The sequence below is a fragment of the Arachis duranensis genome, chromosome 5 (genome assembly GCF_000817695.3).
Source record: "Arachis duranensis cultivar V14167 chromosome 5, aradu.V14167.gnm2.J7QH, whole genome shotgun sequence".
Taxonomy (NCBI): domain Eukaryota; kingdom Viridiplantae; phylum Streptophyta; class Magnoliopsida; order Fabales; family Fabaceae; genus Arachis; species Arachis duranensis.
The window spans coordinates 7,887,362-7,909,650 of NC_029776.3; the positions used below are offsets into that span (position 1 = coordinate 7,887,362).

The 22,289-nt window shown below is 33.8% G+C and overlaps 2 protein-coding genes across 2 annotated transcripts; one reads left to right on the forward strand and one right to left on the reverse strand.

The window, feature by feature from the left end:
* The first annotated feature begins 6 nt into the window (after nt 1–6).
* LOC107487794 (zeaxanthin epoxidase, chloroplastic) lies at nt 7–7,125 on the forward strand. Its single transcript, XM_016108491.3, has 17 exons — nt 7–617; nt 1,047–1,209; nt 1,339–1,413; nt 1,596–1,696; nt 1,780–1,895; nt 2,587–2,798; nt 2,951–3,042; nt 3,191–3,305; nt 3,412–3,515; nt 3,790–3,835; nt 3,974–4,038; nt 4,250–4,336; nt 4,526–4,580; nt 4,653–4,741; nt 4,832–4,916; nt 5,080–5,151; nt 6,691–7,125. The coding sequence occupies exons 1-17, from the start codon at nt 85–87 to the stop codon at nt 6,691–6,693; spliced, it is 2,013 nt and encodes a 670-aa protein (XP_015963977.1). The 5' UTR covers nt 7–84; the 3' UTR covers nt 6,694–7,125.
* Nucleotides 7,126–17,804: 10,679 nt separating this feature from the next.
* On the reverse strand, nt 17,805–19,526 carry LOC107487793 (uncharacterized). The gene has a single exon (XM_016108489.3). It carries the CDS (start codon nt 19,256–19,258, stop codon nt 18,062–18,064), a length of 1,197 nt encoding a protein of 398 aa, XP_015963975.1. The 5' UTR covers nt 19,259–19,526; the 3' UTR covers nt 17,805–18,061.
* Nucleotides 19,527–22,289: the final 2,763 nt, after the last annotated feature.

The following is a 22,289-nucleotide window of genomic DNA, read 5'->3' on the forward strand; positions in this document are numbered from 1 at the left end:
CATATGCCTGTGCCTTCTGTTGCATATATCATAATATAAACTTTCTCTGTTTTTGTCTTTTACAGTAACAGGCTTGTGTCAACAATGGCTTCTACTTTGTATTACAACACTCTCAACCCTTCCACGGCAGCTATCTCAATTCACCCTAAGCAGGATGTGTCAATTTTTGTCACCTTCAATGGGTATCACCACTTTGGATGCAGAACAAGAACTACAACCATGCATCAGCAGCCCAGGAGGAACAAGAAATTGAGGCCTGTCAAAGCCACGGTGGCCGAGGCAGCACCGAAGCCAAAGCATCAAACTGTGGCTGACAATGGTGGGGATCGAAAGGCTCAGAGCAAGAAGCAGCTTCGGATACTTGTGGCGGGTGGTGGGATTGGGGGGTTGGTTCTTGCTTTGGCTGCAAAGAGAAAGGGGTTTGAGGTGATAGTGTTTGAGAAAGATATGAGTGCTATAAGAGGGGAGGGTCAGTATAGGGGTCCAATTCAGATACAGAGCAATGCTCTTGCTGCTTTAGAAGCCATTGATTTGGATGTTGCTGATCAAGTTATGAGGGTTGGTTGCATCACTGGTGATAGGATCAATGGCCTTGTTGATGGGGTTTCTGGCTCTTGGTAACTCAAACTTTTCTTCATATATTAATATTATGTGATTTATGAATTTTTTTTCAGCTTTATAAATAAGTGATCAAAGCTATTTGAGAGAATTCTCGGTATGGCACAACTGTGACAACTTATGCACTTATGACTATCAGCACTGTTAGAGTATTTGGCAAGTTACATGTCAAAAAATGAAAATAGAAAGTAATAGAAAATTTGCTTATAGATGATTCAGAAACTCTCTGGATTAGTACATCCCTTATTTGTAATCTTCACTGCATGCATAAAAGTAAACATATCAATTTCAGTTTCCAGCATATAGACAATCTTACTTCCTTAATATTTGAGCTAGAATAAACGTTTTTTCTTTCTGTCATTTTTACTTACATTTAAATAAAATGTTGGCTTGTGGTATCATAAATTGAAATGATATTTTGTTATCAGGTACATCAAATTTGACACATTCACTCCTGCAGTGGAACGAGGGCTTCCAGTCACTAGAGTTATTAGTCGAATGGCCTTGCAAGAAATCCTTGCTCGTGCAGTTGGGGAAGATTCCATTATGAATGACTGCCATGTTGTTGACTTTATTGATCATGGAAACAAGGTAGTTCCTAACAATAACAAAGGCTTTTATTGTGGAAGATCTTCTGAATCTTCTATTTTTTTCTTCAAGTAAATACATTGGCAGTGACTAAATATTTTTTGTTTATAACTTGTGCATCCACCATTACAGGTAACAGTTCAGCTGGAGAACGGTCAGAAATATGAGGGAGATCTATTGGTTGGAGCAGATGGTATATGGTCCAAGGTCTTATTGAATTTCTTTAATTCCAAGCTTTTTCTTTTGTAAGTAATTTAACACCCCCTCCCCCACTAAACAAAGGCCCCAATAGAAATCAAGGTTTACATAGGAATTCTACATATTTATGGCCATAATTCTATATCTTATTTTCCCCATAATTCTATATTTTGTTGTTTACGAATGAATAGGTGAGGAAGAAGCTATTTGGGGTGACAGAAGCTACTTACTCTGGCTACACTTGTTATACTGGTATTGCAGATTTTGTGCCTGCTGATATTGAATCTGTTGGGTAAGAAATCTTGCCTTACATGACAATTTGTTCATTTTCCCTGGCCTTCTAAGAAGCTTACTTCTGCCTCCCTTGCCGGAAAGGTATCGGGTATTTTTAGGACACAAGCAATACTTCGTATCTTCAGATGTTGGTGGTGGAAAGATGCAATGGTATGCATTTCATCAAGAGCCTGCTGGTGGTGTTGATGCCCCTAATGGTATGTGCTCTTAATGTGTTCGGGAAGTTTCTATATGTTCAATTTATAGATATAATTCTTGAACTATTCTGTCCTTCCATAAGCAAAACTAATGCTATCTTTGAGTATATAGAAGATGAAGGAACTGATTCAAAAGTTGTATACCTGGAGAGGAAAATTTTCAACTATTAGGTTTCTCATGATGGATAGTTGTATGGATATCATCAATGATATTATCAACTTTATGCTGTAGTTTTACAGATAGATACCAAGACGTTTGAGCTGTAATATTATGGAAAATGGAAAGCAAGACAGAAAAGCTGCAATACCCTTGGTTATTTAAGAAAGTTTGTGTAACACAATTAGTTTGAAATTAAATGATGTTTGTATTTTGTTGGACTATTATGTGCACCTGAATGTCGTTCAAGTCCATTCTTCATTAGACTATATTTCTTCCTTGATTATTGACCTTTTAATCCTCTCTAATTTGTTGACATCAATAGACTAGTGTCAATCATGTTGGCCTTGATATCAGATAAGATGCAGATTAACTGAGTTCCATTCCAGTAATTGCAGCACTGAAGATATCGGATTGAATGACTTTGAAAAATAATCGAATTTTCTTTCTAATAATCGAATTTTCTTTCTTCTTTTAATAATCTTTTGTGCAAAAATTATATGATCCTAACTTCTTAATTCTTCTGCATGGCAGGAAAAAAGGAAAGGCTGCTTAAGATCTTCGAAGGCTGGTGTGATAATGTAACAGATTTGCTACTTGCCACAGAAGAAGAGGCTATTCTGCGGCGAGATATCTACGACAGGACACCAACAATGACCTGGGGAAAGGGATGTGTGACTTTGCTTGGTGACTCTATCCATGCTATGCAACCAAATATGGGCCAAGGAGGATGCATGGCTATTGAGGTTTATTTTTCCATCTCTCTCAATGAAATCTGAATTTATTTTCATTTCTCAATTAACTTGAGCAATTTTGCACATTTGCAGATCTTGTAGTTAATGAACTTTTCAAACTGCAAGGTAAAAAGTTCTTTGTCTGGCTTATCTTATTGTTACAGGATGGTTATCAACTTGCTTGGGAGTTGGACAATGATTGGGAACAAAGTATAAAATCAGGATCTAAGATTGACATTAACTCCTCCTTGAGGAGGTATTGGAAACACTCATATCTAATAATGTGGAAACACATCATTTTATTGATTTGAATATAATGCTTTTGAACATAATGGTTAATTGTACAGGAATCAATTCTGAATGTTGATTTGATAATAGATATGTTTTGGCATTGTTGCTTTCAGATACGAGAGAGAAAGAAGGCTACGAGTTGCCATTATTCATGGAATGGCTAGAATGGCAGCTATGATGGCTTCCACCTACAGAGCATACTTGGGAGTTGGTCTTGGCCCTTTAGAGGTAGGAAATTCTTGTTCATAATTGGCATCATGAAGAAGAAACTGAAGGCGACACTTTAAATTTAAATGCTGCTAAAAATAGCACGATTTCTTTCCTCATGCTGCAGTTTTTGACCAAATATCGGATACCACACCCAGGAAGAGTTGGAGGAAAGTTTTTCATTCAGAAGATGATGCCTATGATGTTGAGTTGGGTCTTAGGTGGCAATAGGTAATAATGAAAGCATACATTTCTTTGCTATATATCATTTGTCATTAATTTCTTTTCCATCGTTTTACCTGGAGTTGTTCTTTCTCCAATCCAGTCCACTCATGCAAGATAAAATGAGACAAATGATTACTTTGAAAAGGGTGGAGGTTGAAGAAATTGATAATACTGGAAAGTAATTTTCAGGTTTTGTTTGGAGTCAATAAGAATTGAAAAATGTCTTGCGATTTTTGTTTTATCATTTATTTGCAACATGAAGATGATGCTACTTTTGCAGCTCCAAGCTTGAAGGTAGACCAGTATGTTGCAGGCTCTCAGACAAAGTATGCCACTCAAATACAGTTTCCTTTATACTTTGTTACCAAGAAGAAATTAATGACACACCTGGACTATTCTATTGATTATGTCTATCAGATTGTGATATGGATTCTAATAGGCATTTGATTTGGTTATGTATGAAGGCAAATGACCAGTTACACACATGGTTTGTAGACGATGATGCTCTTGAGCGTACTATTAATGGAGAGTAAGTCTATGACCCCATATGAATTTATTAACTAATATCATGCTTAGCACATTGGTCTCATAACTAAGAACCTGATTCCAGTTATGGTAAATAGATAAGGTAGAAGTCTGTGAAGAATGGAGGATAGGAACAGAGGAACTCATTAATAGATTTTTCCTTCTTAGCTCCCTTTACATTGTTTAGGCAGTTAACAACTGTTACTGATTTATAGGTGGTTTTTATTACCATGCGGAGATAAAGGAGGTCATTTGAATCCCATAAGTTTAATTCAAGATGAGATGAAACCCTGCATAATCGGGTATGCCTTCAATTCCATCTCCTTATAATTTAGAGGCTAATAATTATGAAATTGTACTTGCTATGCATTGGATTCTGGACAAAAGAGGAAACAATTAATTAGGATGTGACTGTGTATGTACCTAACACATTTTAGCATGTGGTTTCAAAGATTCAACTAATTCTCTATAATATGTTTTCATGATTTTAGGAACACACAGAAAGAAGATTACCCGGGCATTTCAATTACAATACCCTTACCTGAGGTAGCAGAATTTTTCATGAACTGAATTAATACAATGATCTTGAAAATGACCAACCAAGCTTCTGTCTATAAGGTTTCTGAGACGCATGCTCAAATTCGCTATAAGGACGGTGCATTTTTCTTGACCGATCTGCTTAGTGTTCATGGCACCTGGATCACTAAGTAAGTATAACAAACTTGAGGTTATTAAGTTTGAAGTTCTTGAAGATCTAAATATATTTTAAATTTGTATAATTGCCATAATAATTTCAGCAATGAAGGAAGGCGATACCGGATACCTCCAAATGATCAAGCTCGTGTGCGCCCATCGGATGTGATTGATTTTGGTTCACAAAAGGTGATCAATAATGATACCTACGTTCTGTTGTAGACTATACTATAGTACACACTATAAATAAATGCCTTAAGAAGTAGTTGCATTATTTACACTGAACTACTGAGCTAATAATACTCATACACACTTGATTTTGGTTACATTGTCCGTGCTTCAAATTTTGCAGGCTTCATTTCGGGTTAAGGTGATAAGATCTGCTCCAAGAGCATCCCAGAGGGAAGGGGAGCCAATATACCAAGTATGATTCTGTTTATATACAAATACACATCTATGTTTATATTTCTCAAGTTACAGAAGTTGTGTAGAGTACACAGTTGGAAGTAAATTATAACATGTTCATGTTCATTAATTAGGATATGAACATGAAAATGCTACAAACAACTCTTTTGATTATCAATTACAGAAATAAATTATACAAAATTACTTGATACAAGGAAAGAAAAATTAAGTTATGATAGATATCTTTTTACTCTTGTGGTGGATTGATTTCTTCTTGTGTTTCAAGTATGCATGGTTCCTCAACTTAATTTAATTGTTTCTTATATCATGAGCAAATCTTGCAAGTTTCACAAACCATAATTGGATAGAGACACATGTAGGCTGGGTTTGGTAAAGCTTTTTCAGGAGGTGCTTGTGCTTGGTAAATTAAAAAGCTCAAAGTGCTTGTGCTTGCGGCTTTTAAAAGTTAGGGGTGCTTTTGAAAGCACCTAGGAGGGAGCTTTTCAAAGCTGGCTTATGCTTTACCAAATTTTTTTCATTTTCCCGCACATATTTCCCGCTATTATATTGCCATTAAAATCTTCATATATTTCTAACTTCTCTTCCTAACCTTCATAAAATCTAACACAATCTTCATATATTTTTTATTTTTCAACCTAATCTTCACAAATTTCAACACAAATACATCTCTATCACATATTAGGTATGAACTTCTATCTATTTATATTATTTTTTTTGAGTTAATTTTGTATTTTTTCAGTAGATCTATTATGTTTGTTTGTTTTTTTTCTGTTCTTTGAAACGGGAAGAGGTTGATGAAAACCAATCATAAAATTTTTTTTGCATGAGCATTAGTCCAAATTATAATAACAACATGTATATACATATGTAAATATAGATATATAAGGTAATTTAATATTTTTAGTAATGATGTTAGGGAGAAAATAAATTTTTATGATACTTATATAAAATTTTAAAGTTAAAAAATAGAAGAATTTATTTATTATATTTATGTTTATTATGAATTTTTTATTTTAACATTATTTTATTTTAAAATATTATATAAAATTTTAAAGAATTTGAAAAAAAAATGATTTTTTTGTTATAAACATGTTTATTATAATTTTTTCAATTTTTAAAAGCTGTTTTACCAAACACAATTATGGTGCTTGTACTTATTAAAAGCCATTTTTAATTTGATTTTACCAAACGTAAGTGCTGCAGCTTCTGAAAAGCTGTCTTTTTTAAATTAGGCAGCAAACAGAGACTAATAATTACCATGCTTAAATTTATGTTTTTTTTTTTTTTAACCAAAGATAGGAAAATTCGAACCCGTGACCTCTTAGGTGAGTATGGGGAGATTATACCATTTGAGCTATAATTCATTGGCATGCTTAAATTTATGTTTGAAAATACAGAATCATGATTATATACTTATTACTAATAAAAGAATAAATATAACATTATTGTATACTTATTACTTAAATTTATGTTTGAAAATACAGAATCATAAGGTTTTTTAATTTTTCTAACAACAATCATTCTCTGATGGTCACAGTGACAGAGTGGGTTGTATGTCAGGTCTCAGGTGAATGTTGAGCCTCCCAAACTCAACTCTTTTCGGTAAATTTGAAGATCTGCAAACCAATTGTGACATGCCCATACCACTTATAATTTCTACTTAGACCAAGCCCAACATATGAAGTAAATGTAAACAAAAAAGAAAAAAATAAATAAATTAAGAACAATGTTATCTTAACATATAGTAGTATTGGTGCTTATTTAATGGAATCTGAAATTATTGGGGGTGCCTAACTGCCTATGTGACTATGAAGTGATACCTTGTGTTGCTATAGGAATGGGCGAAGCCGAATGTTTTGGGAAAGCTGTCTCTAAGGAAGCTGTTGATTAATTAATCAATGGCAATGGAATAGGCCCCTCGATGGTTACATATCAAAAGTACTTATAATTCAATAATGTTATCTTAAATTCATCTACCATGCGTTGACATTGACCAGCATATACCCAAAGCTGCTCCTTCAAATTCAAATTAACATAGAAACAAAACTATAATGTGAAAAATGTGTGTAGTAACTATAATCACATACTATATTACACTAACTAAAATAGTCTAAGTAGGTGACAAATTAAACAAAAAACAGCAGGAAAAGAAGAATGGTGGAAGATTCCACAAACAATTTATGGTCAATGTAAAGAAAATGTATAGTCACTATTAGAAACAAGAGATTAAACTGAAGAAAGAATTTGTATATTATTTAGTTGTCTGGAATAATATGCGGCTTTCGTTTAGAAACAAATTCTGATCTATTTTAAAAAAAAGCACTCTCTTCTCTCTGCTAGGGTTGAAGCCTTTTTACCCTTGTGGCCTCTAAGAGGGAGGCTGCTGCCGCCACCGCTATCTTGGTAAGGTGGTGGCCTCCCTCCTCCCCCCTTTCCCCTCTCTTCTCCTTTTTCTTTACTCTATTCTCTCTCTTTTTTCTTCTTTTGGTTTCTTTCAGTTTTCTTTGTTTAATTTCTGTTTTCTAATATCCCTATGTGGTGTATTTTCTCCCCTTTTGTGGTGGTTTATTGTCCTCCCTTTATGGGTAGTGTGGGTACGTTGGTACAGATCTATCAAATCTTGGAGTATACACTGAAGTTCACTTGTTGTTCATGGAAATATCTTCAGACTAGAGGAGGATTCGGCTTTAAGCAGAGAAGAAGAACAGATTTTTCAACATGTTGCATCACTTTTAGTGTTGATTTAGAAATCATAGAGATTCAGATCTGTCTATGTTTCTACTGGTTAAGATTCTTTGCAATCGAACGTTGGGCTTACTTTCAGTTTATAGTTCAGCATAGAATTTATCTAATCATCTTTTCTAATTTTAGATCTAATTTATCTCTATCATCTGTAAGTGCCGTTTGGCTTTCCTTTGAATGATATGTTTCCTTCTATCAAAAAAAAAGTTGTCTGGAATAATACAATATAAAAATATATTTATATGTATTAAGAGAATCGTAATAATAAAGACATAATCTCCTATAATAAATATTCAAATATATTAAATAATACTAATTTATCCTAATTATTTTCTAACCGTGACAATCCAATGTGCACACACAATTGTCATTCTTGGCGTTTATAAAGAGTTTGCCTCCCTTAGCTTTCTCAAACACAATAAGGGAGGAAGTGGCCACTGGCCACTTGCCACCCTTCTCTAAAATATGACAACCTAACATTGATTAACAGAGCTTCAGCCACCACCGTCCATTTCCAATCCCATGCATCTCTCCCATCACATCAATCACCCTTCTCGTCATCTTTTAAATCTTAACCCATTTTCAATCAACGGCCACCATTAAATGACCGCAACTGGACCCTACAATTGACAGATGATTAAGTTTTCTATGAGAATTTGCAACGACTCATTTTAATTTATAATATTTGTAACATGCGAATAATTTGTTCCACAATGGGAGAGTTTGGATCTGGTGGTGTTGTGTCTGAAATGGATGAGACACAGAATGGATGCAATAGCTAAAAGCCCATGCCAATTAATGACAGTGCATCAACAATGGAAAGGGGGTATGGGCCCATCTGAATATTTAGTTCCCAACCATCACTATCGTTATATTTATTCATTAAAGTTTTTAAGGCATCATTCAAACAATAACTAAAATTACAAAAAAATAAATAAATAAATTTCTCCGCCCAAAAGACTTTGGTCAGATAAATTATCTCCATTAATTAAGAATTAGAGACTTCAGTGATATATTTTTTCTGTTTTCCAAAAAAAACAACCAAACTAGAAGTTATTATGTCAGTTTTCAAATTAGTAGTTTAAATAGGTTAAGTATATACAAAAATTAGTTATTAAATTATTCATNATTAAGTTTTAAAGTAGTTTTTTGAGATTAACCATTTGCACCAAGTTAATTTTTAAGATTTTAATTGCATTATTTCAAATTTTCAATTAGACAAATTTATAAAATGTTTAAGTTAATCTCTCAAAATACGAGAGTAGATTTATTTAATCTTTCACGGTAAAGAGACTAAGATAACAATTGAGATCTCAAGAATTAAACGGGTACAAACAGTCAATTTTAGAGACATTTTTTAATTTAACTCGTAACTAATTTGGTTATTATTTTTTGTTTTTATATATATTTATAATATTTTTATAAGCATTTTGTTGCTTGTATGTTATTGGGGAATGGAGACTTGGCAATAGGCACGAGGAAGTCACGTGGATGGAAAGAAGATGAGGGGTTGGCGGTGGAAGGCACATGACAGTTGACAGAGAGGCCAATAATAGTATTTAGATCAACGGTCGGTTTCATGACTCACTGTGCTACGAAGCTGCCTTTCCACTGACCGTTGGAGCATAACATTATCACTGCATTTATTCATTGATTCCATTTTCTATTCTAAATGCTACCATTTCTCATTATTTTATCGGATTTTTAAAATTTTGGGGTTTGCATGATTCTGTTTTCAATCTTAACGAGAAATGACATTTCTGCTCATGTATAATGTATGGTAAATTCAAATTTAGCTACTTCATGAGATTATAAATAATTTTTCAATAATTGAGAGCTAATTAATGAGAATTGGAAAATGAATGGGTGTTCCGTACCAATGGCATCCACGGTGCATCACATGGAGAGGAGCAGTTATGTAGATGAGATGCTCCCTGAAATGTTTACAAAACAAGCAAAGACAAAATCCTAACCAAAACTATACAAACATGAGCTTCATTATTTTCTCATCACCCAACAAATTATTAGCCTAACACATTGAAAGCTAAATGGACGAAGATGCCAAGAAACTAACAAGTAAAACAACAACACACTCATTTATTTCATGCACACCTTGTGCGCTCTCTACTCCTCTGATCGTACGGAATCATCTGCTTCGTCCCAATCATGTGGCCCCTCCTTCCTTCATCCTCACCGTTATTCCTAACGTCATCTAACAATTAACCCAAACTGTAATATAATACTCACTAAATAATCAGTTACCATAAAAAGAATTGTATTTTGATGCATGGTGAAATTTTCACATATTATTTAATTATATTCATGTATTTAAATATTTTTTAAATAATAAATACACATTGAAAATAAGTTAAATAACACATGTATTCCTACAAAAATATATAATAACTGATTTTAGTCTACAAATAAAATTTTTGACAAACAATATATATAAAAGAACAATTATCTACATTAAATTTTTTTTTTATTTTGTATGTAAAATTTGTCGAATTACTTGGGATGTGTATGTGTCATTGGTTAGTCTCTCTAACTAAATATTAGAGTAAACTATTAAAATACATTCGAATTATTTTATTGTTGATAAAAATATTTTTAAATTTTGTTACCGAAAAAAATATTTTTAAATTATTTAAAAATATGACAAAAATTTCATACTTTATATATTAACAAAAAAGAATGAGGTGACAAATGAGCTTCTTATGTAACAAGTAAGACTCTAACATTGACAAGTGAGTCACGCTATATTTTTCTATTAACAGAGTAGGTCTTTGATTATAGCTATGTATTTTTGGCATATTTTTAAATTATTTGAGGATATTTTTGTTGATAACTAAATTTAAAAGTATTTTTATTAATGTTAAAATAATTTAGGTGATTTTTTGTAATTTGACTGAGTATTATATGTGGTGATTCTATTACAATAAATAAAGGCCAATTGTTCAAAGTATTACCATAATTTATATAGAAAATTTATAATAGTAGTACCGGAGAATGGATCTTATATTTCTAAAACATTTTTTTTATAAAGTGTGATTTTTTACTATATATTTTTTAAGTAGAACAAAAAAATATACCAAAAAAAATATTAAAGGATAAAAAATCATACTTTTTAAAAGAAAAAATAGTAAATAGCTATTTCAGACATAAAAGATTCTAATGCTAACAAAACCGACAATAAAAAATTGAAACTAAAATTATACTCATATAAGATAAGTTTCATTTGACAAAAACGACCTATTGTTAAATTTTTATTGATAATTTTGTAAATATCCCTCTTTTTTCCTCTTCCTTCCATAATCACTACTATCTCTGATGCAAAATCCACCATTCTACCAGATCTACTCTTACCAGAAACTCTAATTCACCTTCACTATGACCTTCCTTAGCCGCAGATACAAAGAGAGTGAGAGATGAGAGAGAGATTCTTCGCCATAGATAGAGTCAGTGATGGAGCTTAAGTTAGGCAACGAGGGTCATGGCCTCCAAAATTTTTTATAAAAAAATTAGTAGTACTTCTTTAAAAAAATAGTTCAATTGGTTTAAATACTTTACTTTGACTTAAAATAAAAAAAAACAAGAATCAAGAAAGATCATGCATCAACACTCACTCTGCCTGCTTGCCTCTGTTCAACACTCAAAATGAGTTCAATTATAAAAAATTAAGTATTTTTTATTTATTTAAGGGCAATTTACTGAATTAAATAAACTGACCCGCAAAATTTCCAGAATACACATTTTGAAAAGTGGATATCGAAATACATTTTTTTCATAAACTATGTAAACTGCGATAGGGGTATTAATGCACCACTATTTTGTGGTATATTTTGTGCTTAATTTAGGTGGATTTTATCCACTTTTTCCATATTTATTCAATGAAATAGAATGGTTTCATAATTTTCTCCTAATTTGTGCTTAAGAGTGAAAACATGCTTTTTAGGCCTTTAATTGATTAATTTTGATTCACCTTCGATCCCACTAGATGCCTTGATGTGTTTGTTAAGTGAATTCAGGTTGAAAATACTAGGTATAGATCAAAGAAATGAAGAGAAAATCATGCAAAGTGGAGAAATTATAGAAAACCAAGGATTTGGGATGCATTCACCGACGCACACGCGTGAATTTGAAGTTGCATGGCGACGCGTACGCATACATGACGCATACGCATGGATGAAAGTTGCCAAGCGACGCGTACGCGTCGATGCTCACACATGACTTCATTAAAGTGAAAACATTGGGGGCAAATTCTGGACTTCCTAGGCCCAAATCCAACTCACTTTCTGAGCCTATTTCATGCAGAAATCAAGAGGAGTCAAAAGGGAGGGGGAGGGGAAGTCATAATTGAATTTTGGAGGGAATGCTTTAGGAAAGTTTTTAGAGAGAGAAGCTCTCTCTTCTCTCTAGAATTAGGTTAGATGTAGATTAGAATTTCTTAGATCTAGGTTTAATTCATACTTTGATTTACTTTTCCTCTTCAACTCCTTGTTCTTCTACCTTTACTTTCTTTAGTTTAGCATTTAATTCTTGTAATTGTTCAATTTGTTATTGATGCATTTTTGTTCCTTCTATTTTCTTTCAATGCAATTTATGTTTGATGTTCCTTTATTGTTGATTTGCTTTATTGTTGTTAATTTCTTGCGATTGGTAGTGTAGATCTACTTTTCTTGCAATTTAATTTTACTTTCCTTATATGCCTTCCAAGTGTTTGACAAAATGATTGGAAGGATGCTAGAGTAGATTTTTCTCCTCTTGACTTTGGTTGAGTAATTAGAGACTCTTGAGTTAACAAACTCTTTTGTCGATTAATAATTGAAAGTTACTAGTTGATTTGAATTCCACTAAAGCTAGTCTTTCTTAAGGAGTTGACTAGGATTTAAGGAATCAAATTGATTATTTCCCCTTGACTTTTCTTCATAGTTAGAGGTTGACTAAGTGGAGCAATGGACAATTCTTGTCACAATTGAGGATGATAATGAGGATAGAACTTCTAGTTCTCATCCCTTGCCAAGAGCTCTTTACATTTGAGTTTCATTTTACTTTCTTGTCATTTATCTTTTACGTCTCTTATCACAAAATCCCAAAGTACTTGTCCTATAACCAATAACAAGAACACCTCCCTGCAATTCCTTTGAGAGACGACCCGAGGTTTGAATACTTTGGTTATTATTTTTGTTGGGGTTTGTTACTTGTGACAACCAAGTTTTTATATGAGAGAAATCTCTTTTGGTTTAGAAACTATACTTGTAACGAGAATTTATTTGTGAATTCTTTACCGACAAAAATCTACTCATCAGGTATCGCAGTTTACAAGTGAACGTAATCCGCTACAGGGGTGTTGCGGATTACGTTGGAGAAAAATCATCACATAAACCGCGGTAGAGGTGTCGCAGTTTATGTGTAAATTGCCAACGTGCATGAACCTCAACCCTTTTCGCTTTTGTATTTCCATTTTCTTGCTCTGCATCACCATGCATCACTGTACCTCTGGCATTAGTCCCACTGCATTGCTTGATTCTCTTATCATGCTCCCCAATTCTCATGTTATTCCGCGACCTTTTTTATTATTTTGTTTCAATTTTATCAAAAGATCAATTTTTTTGGAGCCCTGTGATGTTGTGTTTATTTATTTAGTTTTTTTTGCAGGCTATGCTTTCTCTAACTATTGGTTCATTTCATTGGCTAAGTTCTCTGTCTAACAATTTATTTTTATATAATATCAAATATGAAATAAATTACAATCTTAAATTAATTAATTGTATTTATATAGATCAACCATTAAAAAATAAGACTAGTAAGTTAATCTATTATTCACCGTAATTTTGTTAATTCAAGTAGTACGTACTTAGTACTAAATAAAAAAGTTAAAAATAAGGTATAAAAAATTTAAATGTAAAAAATTGAAAATAAAAATTATCTATAAAAAATAAAAATAAAAATAAAAAATAAAATCTAAACCTATTCTTAACAATTTCCTTCTCTTTTTGTGAAACATCCAAGTTTATTATTGTTTAAATAGCAGTGGTCGTTTCGCCGGCGAACAGTAGAAAAAATGACCACTGCTCTATTTTGTAGGCGTCCCATTTCGCAGGTATATAAAAAGATAATTTCAATCTCCAATTTGAAGGCACCATGACTAAAATGATGTACAATTCCATTTTTACCGATGAGATGTCAGACATGGATGATGCACTGAATCTTGTGAAAATTATGCTAAAGTTAAAAGGTTTCGGTTGAAAAAATGTTCAACTAGGAGAAAAAAATACATATACACAGAAATCACGACACCGCTATCGCAGTTTCTAGTAATTTTGCATATCAACATAAACCGCTACACCCCTACCGTGGTTTATGTACATTTGCAATTCACACACAAATCGCGACACCCTACCGCGGATTATGTGCAATTTGACTTCGAACGTAATCCACGACACCCTTGTAGCGGATTACATGCATTTTGTAAACCGCGATACCTCTGTCGCGGTTTATATAATTTATAAAAAAAATACATTTCGGTATTCATTTTGTAAAATGTGTATTCTGGTAATATTGATGGCCAGTTTATTTATAATAGTAAATTGTCCTTTATTTAATTTAATATTATTTTATATTTTATTATTTATTTAATTTAAATTTTTATATTATGAAAAGATATTAGAATATTCAATAAGTATTGATATCTTTGTATTTGTATAAATTGGTAAAAAAATATCAATATGTATTATAAATTTTAATATTTAATTTTTTATATATTTTAAAATATATATATATTCAAATTTTTGTACAAACATAACGATGAAAAATCAAAGAATTGATACATTTTTTTAATAGGAAGGCTAACATTCAAGAAGGAGAAAATATAATTTCTACAATATCAACACTTGTAGATAGTTATTCTACTTCAATGAATTATAAAGAAAGTGAGATACAACATTTAAAGGTTCAAAGACTTGCATCTAATGAGTTTGATCTTAAATTCTTAATTCTTTGGAATGAGACCTTGAAAAATGGCTTTAAATTTGGCAATATCACCCAAACTAAAGAGATGAGGTTAGACAAGTTTATTTTAAATAGGATCCATATCAAAAGCATCTTGACAATTATTCTCTATCTGGTACAAAGCATCCAAGACAATTTCAATATGCTTGGTTTGGTATTTTTCTTTCATGGTTAGAGTATTCACCTTTTGAAGATACTGCATATTGTTTATTTTGTTATTTGGTTAGCAAAAAACTCGGTGAACATAATGGATAAGATGTTTTTATTAGTAAAGGGTTTAGAAGTTGGAAAAAGGTTAATGATGAAAAGAATTGTGCTTTTCTTAAATATATTAGAGATCATTGCTTACCACACAATAATGCAGTTGGAGCATGTCTAGACTTACTGAATCAGGCAAATCACATCCAAAATGTAATTGAGGTTCATACTTCTGAAAAAATTCAAAAGAATCGATTGCGTCTAAAATCCTCTATTGATACAATTCGTTGGCTTACATTTTAAGTTTGTGCTTTCAGAGGTCATGTTGAGACTCCAGGATAAAAAAAAATCGAAATAATTTTCTTAAAATGATAAAACTCATAGCATCTTACAATAATGAAGTTGCAAAAACTGTATTAGAAAATGCTTCATATAATACTAAATATAATTCACATCAAATTCAAAAAGAAATCTTGCATATTCTTCCAAATAAGGTGAGAAAGCATATTTATGAAGAAATTAGAGATTTTAAGTTTTACATTATGGTAAATGAAACTCGTGATGAATTCAAAAAAGAACAAATGGCACTTATTTTGTGATTTGTGATATACATGATTTTATTTAAGAGCGTTTTTTTTATCTTGTATAATACTATATCATTAACTCTAAAACAAGAATTGTGCGACATTCTTTTTCGACATGGTCTTCATGTCTCTAATATTCGTGGTCAAGGATATGATGGCACTAGCAACATGATAAGGGAATGGAATGAGTTACATGTATTATTCTTAAAAGATTGCCCTTATACTTACTATATCCACTGTTTTGCTCATCAATTACAACTTGCATTAGTTGCTGTATATAGATAAATTATTCTTGTCCATCAGTTTTTTTTTCCAAAATTGACTTTCATCGTCAACATCATTTGTTCTTCTAGTAAGTGACATGATGAGTTACATACTATCAAAATAGATGAAATTGCCTATTTATTAGATATTGCTAAACTTAAAACAGGTAAATGGGCCAATCAAATTAGTACTTTGAAATGAGCAAGTGATACTCAATGGAGTTCTCATTTTTCTTCTTTTGGCAATTTGATAAATATTAATAGTGCACCGTTGACTGTTTTACAAAAGATAATTGTTGATAGATAAAATTATTCTCAACGTGGTGATACAAATAGTGCTTACAATACCTTGACTTCATTTGAGTTTGTATTAATCTTGCATTTGATGAAAGATATTATAAGAATAACCGATGTTCTTTGTCAAGTTTTACAAAAGCAATCTCAAGACATAGTTAATATTGTGCAACTAGTTCATTCTACAAAAATACTTATCCAAAATATGAGAGATGACAGATAAGAGGAATTATTAAAAAATATGAAATCATTTTGTGAGTAACATGATGTTCTAATTCCTTATTTAACTGCTTCTTACGTAGCAAGACAAGGATGCTCGCGTCACCAAAAAGATCATATTACAGCTGTGCATTATTTTAGAGTAGAGATATTTTTAGTCACAATTGATAAGTAATTACAAGAGTTAAATAGCAGATTTAATGATCAAGCAACGGATCTACTAAATTTGAGCTATACTCTCATGCCTAAAGATGCTTACAAAAATTTTGACATTGCTAAGATTTTTATTCTTTTTGACCGCTATTATCCCGACGATTTTATTGAACAAGAGAATATTAATTTGCCTTTTTATCTTCAGCATTTTATTCTTGATGCTCGTCAGCATTCAGAAATGAAGAATTTATCAACTATTCATAAACTGTGTAGATGTTGACAAAGTTAAGTGACAAGATATAATTGTCTGCCAGAAGTGAAAATAAAAAAATAAATTTATTGGGATGATAGATTTTTACAATAGAATTGATAGTGGCTATAGAAGAAAAATGAAGAAAGGAAAAAAAATAAAAAAGTATTTATGAAATTATCAAAAAAATCTAACAATTAATTTTTTTCATTAAACAAATTTTTTTATATGGATGTAAATTTAGTTTTAATTTTTTATAATATATTTTTATCAGAAATAATTGTTTATTCACAAAAATTGAGTGGATAACGAAATATGGAAAGGAAAATTGAAAAGGCTGAGAGGGGGATTGTGTCAGTTATACCTGCTTGCGAATCCATGCATGTACATTCTTTTTCAAATTCCAAGAAAATCGAGGCTCAAAAAAGGAAAAATAAAAAGAACAAAGAAAACAGAGTATGGTATCTCTGTCAAAAGGTTTTGAGATTGAAATTACACTGAAAAGAAGAGACCTTTGAGCTCACTCCCTCGCATTGGCATAGCCCCCTTTTTCAGTGTATTTTCTCTCCTTCCACACACCCGGTGCCAAAACGACACGATTTTCAAACGATTTTGGTAGCAAACGACGAGAGCTACATTTGCTGTCATATACGCACTCACAGCTAGTAATGTATATGGACGGTTATGATTTCATGATTTTGCTGTCTCCCACCTCTCACCACTTACCACCCGCATGTTCTGTCTGATTGGAGTGAGCCTCACTTTTCTATCAAATACTTTACAAATACATACAGCACTATGTATAATTGTATATCATCATACACACGTGCACTCCTCAATCAAATTTCATACGATAATAATACAAATCTGAAAGAGGGATTAAAGAATAAACTAAACAGGAAAATAGATACGAATTTGAAAGAGAGACACTTCACTATACACAGCAATATTTTAACCGCGGATTATTCATTATGAAATTATCATATTTATTATTTATGTATACTAAAGCATAGGCTGGTCATCAACATGTAATTTTGATCCCTGTTTAGAACATCTATTTTGTGCACATTCTTTCATACTACAACGCGGTTCGCCAATCGTCAAAATAGTAATTTCCCCCATTTTTTTAAAGGTAAAAAAAAAGTAAAATTTGTTTGAAAAAAAAAAAGAAGATGTTAATCAGAGTTTGGAGTATCACGAGTGGGAAACTGACTGTGCAAGTTTCCCGATTCTCTCGACGAGCTGCGGGGAAAGCTTCTTAGGCAGTTTCCGCTCCTTCTCCGGTCGGAAATCAAATCCCAACGCTTCGGAAACCTCTTCGGAGCTCCATCCTGCTTTCCGGAGCGAGTCCGAGAACCGATCCGCTTTCAAGAGCAGAGCATCGAATAGCGCTTGGTTATCCAAAACCACCATCTCCCCTTCGAAGAAACCCGACGCCGAAACCTGCACCATTTCTGATACATCTGATTCGCTCCACCCACCCGCTTTCAAAACCGACCCGATTTGCCCTATGTACTCCTCCACCCAACCCGGTACTTTTGACCTTCCAGGCATCTCGAAGAATCTCTCTGGCGAAGATGAAGCTGACGACGATGAGTTCCTCCTCCGGCGATCCGTCGCAGCCTCCGTCCAGAACTCCACCCACCGTGGCGTCCTGCCGCCGGCGTCCAGACTCCGCCGCGAGAAAACCGTGGAAGAGCCTGCGGATTTCTCGCTGACGGATCTCTGCTTCTTCAACACCTGAGGATCCGATTCGGAGCTCCGAAACAAGCTCTCTCGCTCGAAAAAATCCGAGAGATCCAAGCCGCAGCAGAAGATCCGATTCTCGTCCACGTAGAAGATAGGGTTCCCCGCGAGGGAAGGGTTGCAGGGAATGTAGCAATGGTTAAATATCGGAATCAGAAGCGGCGCTCTCTTCAGCGCGTTCCTCGCCACGCGGAGAGCCTTCTCCGGTTCCGTTGGCCTTGGGCCCCAAGACTTGGACCAGAGAGCGTTCCTCGCGATCTGGAACGAAATTGCCGCGATAGGGAGGTCGAGAGAGGCACGAAGGTGGAGGCGAGCACCAGCGGAGCGCCAATCGGGGAAGCCAGGGCCCACGGGAAGTCCGGAGGCGAGTACGGCACGGAGGTCCGGCGGGAAAGCGAAACCGAACTCGGCCTCGGCGCGTGCGAACTCAGCGTCGGAGAGACCCGATTGGACCTGAATGCCCGAGTTGCGGAGATGGTTTATGACTTTATCGACGAGCGAAGAAAATGAAAGGAGGCCGTTTCTTACAGGGAGCGAGGACGGTGCGGAAGTGGTTGGAACGGATGCGGCCCGGGCCGATAGGCGACGCAAGCCCGCTATGTGGCCCGGGTTTAGACCGGTCATCCTCCGGTCCACGTCCACCATGATGGTGTGTTTGGTGAAGTGGGTATGTATGTTTTTTGTGGGTTTTGGGGTGGCGGTTCCGTTATGTAGTTTGTTTTGGGTATTTCATGGAGAGAAAAAGAGAAGAGAGAAACAAGTGAAGTGAATGTGATTGAAAAGAGCGTTACAGTTGGAGTTGGAGAAGAAGGCAGTGGGATGCTTTTTTCAAGCCCAGAGCAGAGGACTTTGGCATGTTTGAGAAAGCTCCCTAATTTATAGCACCAAAATACTGGACCCCACTTCCGATTCATTTTTTTTTTCTAATTTATTTATGTGACTTGAAAGCGATGGATTGAATTTTCTTTCTCTTTTAGCTTATGGAGTTAAATTATTTGAGCTGAACACTTATGGTGAAAATAACTTATAAGCCAGTTTGCACTATAGCGGGTAAATTGTAATGCATGATATTATGGCATGATAGCTGTTGAGCAACGGGCCAACGGCTATTGTGGGTGTCTTTTTGTTGGGAGGTTGTCCCTTTATTAACGGGAGTGACATATTTTGCCATAAAAAAGCTTCCATGCGGACCGCTTAATCTCATAAATCATAATCTCTTTGACGCTATTAATAATATTTTATTGGATACGTATTAATTAACCTAAGATATTTACTGTTAGCTTATTTGTGCAGCTTAGTATATACACTATACATGACCAATCAAGTGGCCCACCGGTAATAATGATTTTGTTTGGCGGGGAATCGAAAAGCCAAGCACACAATCATAATACCACATTCTTCTTATACTCCAACCTTAATCTAATCTACCAGTCTACCCCCTTTTTCTTTTCAATTTTTCCACCTTTCCGCCATATAGTGTCAAGAAGAGCAATAATCATTAGTGATTAACGAGAAGGTGTCTCTGAACAAGAAGGCATGGTTAATTTTGCAATTAATTGGCGTCCATCCCAAGTACCAATATCAATGTTAACACATGATGGAATTTAGGCATTGGTAACTCCCATGCTGCTACCATTAATTTAGTCCAAATAGTGCTATGGGCCAATATAACATATCGAAGATCTCAAGCTAGCTAGTAATTTAAAAAGCATGGGTGAGAAGTTACCATCAGCCACCCTCCTTATTAATGTGATGATGGTTCGCCCTTACTACAAGTAACAAGAGTTTTCACTTGGAGGTTAGGAGTAGCAGTAACCTCAACGGCTCAACCTCAATCATAACTATAGCAAACTCACACACTCTACCACCGCTGCACTCACGTGTCCTACTTTTATCTCCAAAGTCTCCACCAAACTAATAAATGATCACAATTTAGTAATAAAAGAACAACACTTTGCCAATCTATACTCTGTCTTACCAACATTATTGATAGATTTAGCTATTGATACTTGTTAAGTTTAAAGTTGAAATTTATATGTATATGTGAAGTGTGAATCATGTGTTATTAGTCTTTGAGATATTTTATCTTTGTTGTGGGGATTTTGATCCACATTATTTTTAATACAGAACAAACCTGTAAGATAAGATGACAAAGAAAACAGGAAGCAAACGATATTACAAAAACTATGAAAAGTTTGTTATGCACAGTGGACTACATACATTATCAAACATGCGAAAAATTGAAAATATATAAATATAAAGAGGGATTATTTTTGCACCGCGTATATGTGAAAAGTAAGATAAGCCGGCACTTGATATTTATTTTTGTTAACATTGGATTCATGCACATGGTGGCATCCTACATTATTCACTACATGAGTATGATTACTGCATTGCCGCCCCCCATTACTACCGTTGATTTTGACATTCGCACTCACTGGTCAAACTAGGACACGTGTTCACATATTAAGACTCGGATGACTCAACGTTTTGTTTTCTTTAATTTGAACCTACAAAGATAGATACATGAGAGGAAGGGTAGGTTAATATATCATAGCCCTATTCACATGCTGCATGCATGATCATGTTCAATTTCCTCATGTTTTGCTATAGATCCTTATAATTATAAAACAGATTTGTGGGTGAACATAAACTCGCCTAAAATAACATGTCAAATTGCACACTAACGGTCACTTTCTGACCAGAACCACGTGACCAAACAGTATAATTTGTTCCTACATATACACAATATGTATTATTGTGACATTATGTGTTTGAACATGATTTTAAATTTTTGATTAATACTTTCTCTTGATAACTGTGCGCATAGTGTTAGAGGACGGTTATTTTTCTACTTTTCAATTCCAGCTATATTTCATTTCATATTCGGCATTGTAAGTTTTAAAAAGTAATTATTTTCAGCATTTGAATTGTACTGATTCGCTGTTTTTAAGATGCAGCTAGCTTAAATTGCAACTAACCTTATTGATAATCTGCATACCGTACTAACACTACATCTAATGAGCCTTTAAAAAATATTGACTCAAAGTGCGAGAATTAGGCAAGGATTAAAAAAGAACAGCTGTCATATGAAATTGGTCTATTAGAACTTGGACTTTTTTTCGTGAAACAAATTAATTAAATTAATAGTGGATTTTATAATTCTTTTTTCTGTCAGATAGATTGGATAACCTCAATTCTAGGTATCACAACACATCTACACTACACACTCACCCACGCAATACTAAAGGTTCGACTTGGTGCATACACCAAGTTAAAACTCGAAGGCAGCGTATTAAATGATGATTACATTGTCAAATACACAAATCCTTTTTTTTTCAAATGCAATTAGTGTAATAACCCAAAATAATCTCCACATGCAGAGTGTAGAAAATGAATTTGACTTAATTAAGTAAACAAAACCACTTGAAACGGTATTAGTTTTAAGTTGCAGCAATAATTAGGAGATTTCGAAAATTATGTCATTTAAGTTATAGTCGTTGAAAAGTAACTTGAACGCCACTCATCCAATTTGAAGAATCTTGACTTTGCTGGACTTTTGGGTGTTTAACATGGCCCATTTCCCATTTCTCCCACTTGCTTTCTCAACAAATTAAAACCCTCATCCTTTCACAAGTTTTGTTTTCTCATTATGCTTTTCTTCATACCAAGACTT

Excerpts from the sequence above, each read along its gene's own strand:
- LOC107487793 (XM_016108489.3), bottom strand. The coding sequence starts at position 19,258 with ATGGTGGACGTGGACCGGAGGATGACCGGTCTAAACCCGGGCCACATA.
- LOC107487794 (XM_016108491.3), top strand. The coding sequence starts at position 85 with ATGGCTTCTACTTTGTATTACAACACTCTCAACCCTTCCACGGCAGCT. Across the intron at positions 2,799-2,950 it reads GAGGATGCATGGCTATTGAG|GATGGTTATCAACTTGCTTG; the intron begins GTTTATTTTTCC and ends TTATTGTTACAG. Across the intron at positions 3,836-3,973 it reads GTTGCAGGCTCTCAGACAAA|GCAAATGACCAGTTACACAC; the intron begins GTATGCCACTCA and ends TTATGTATGAAG.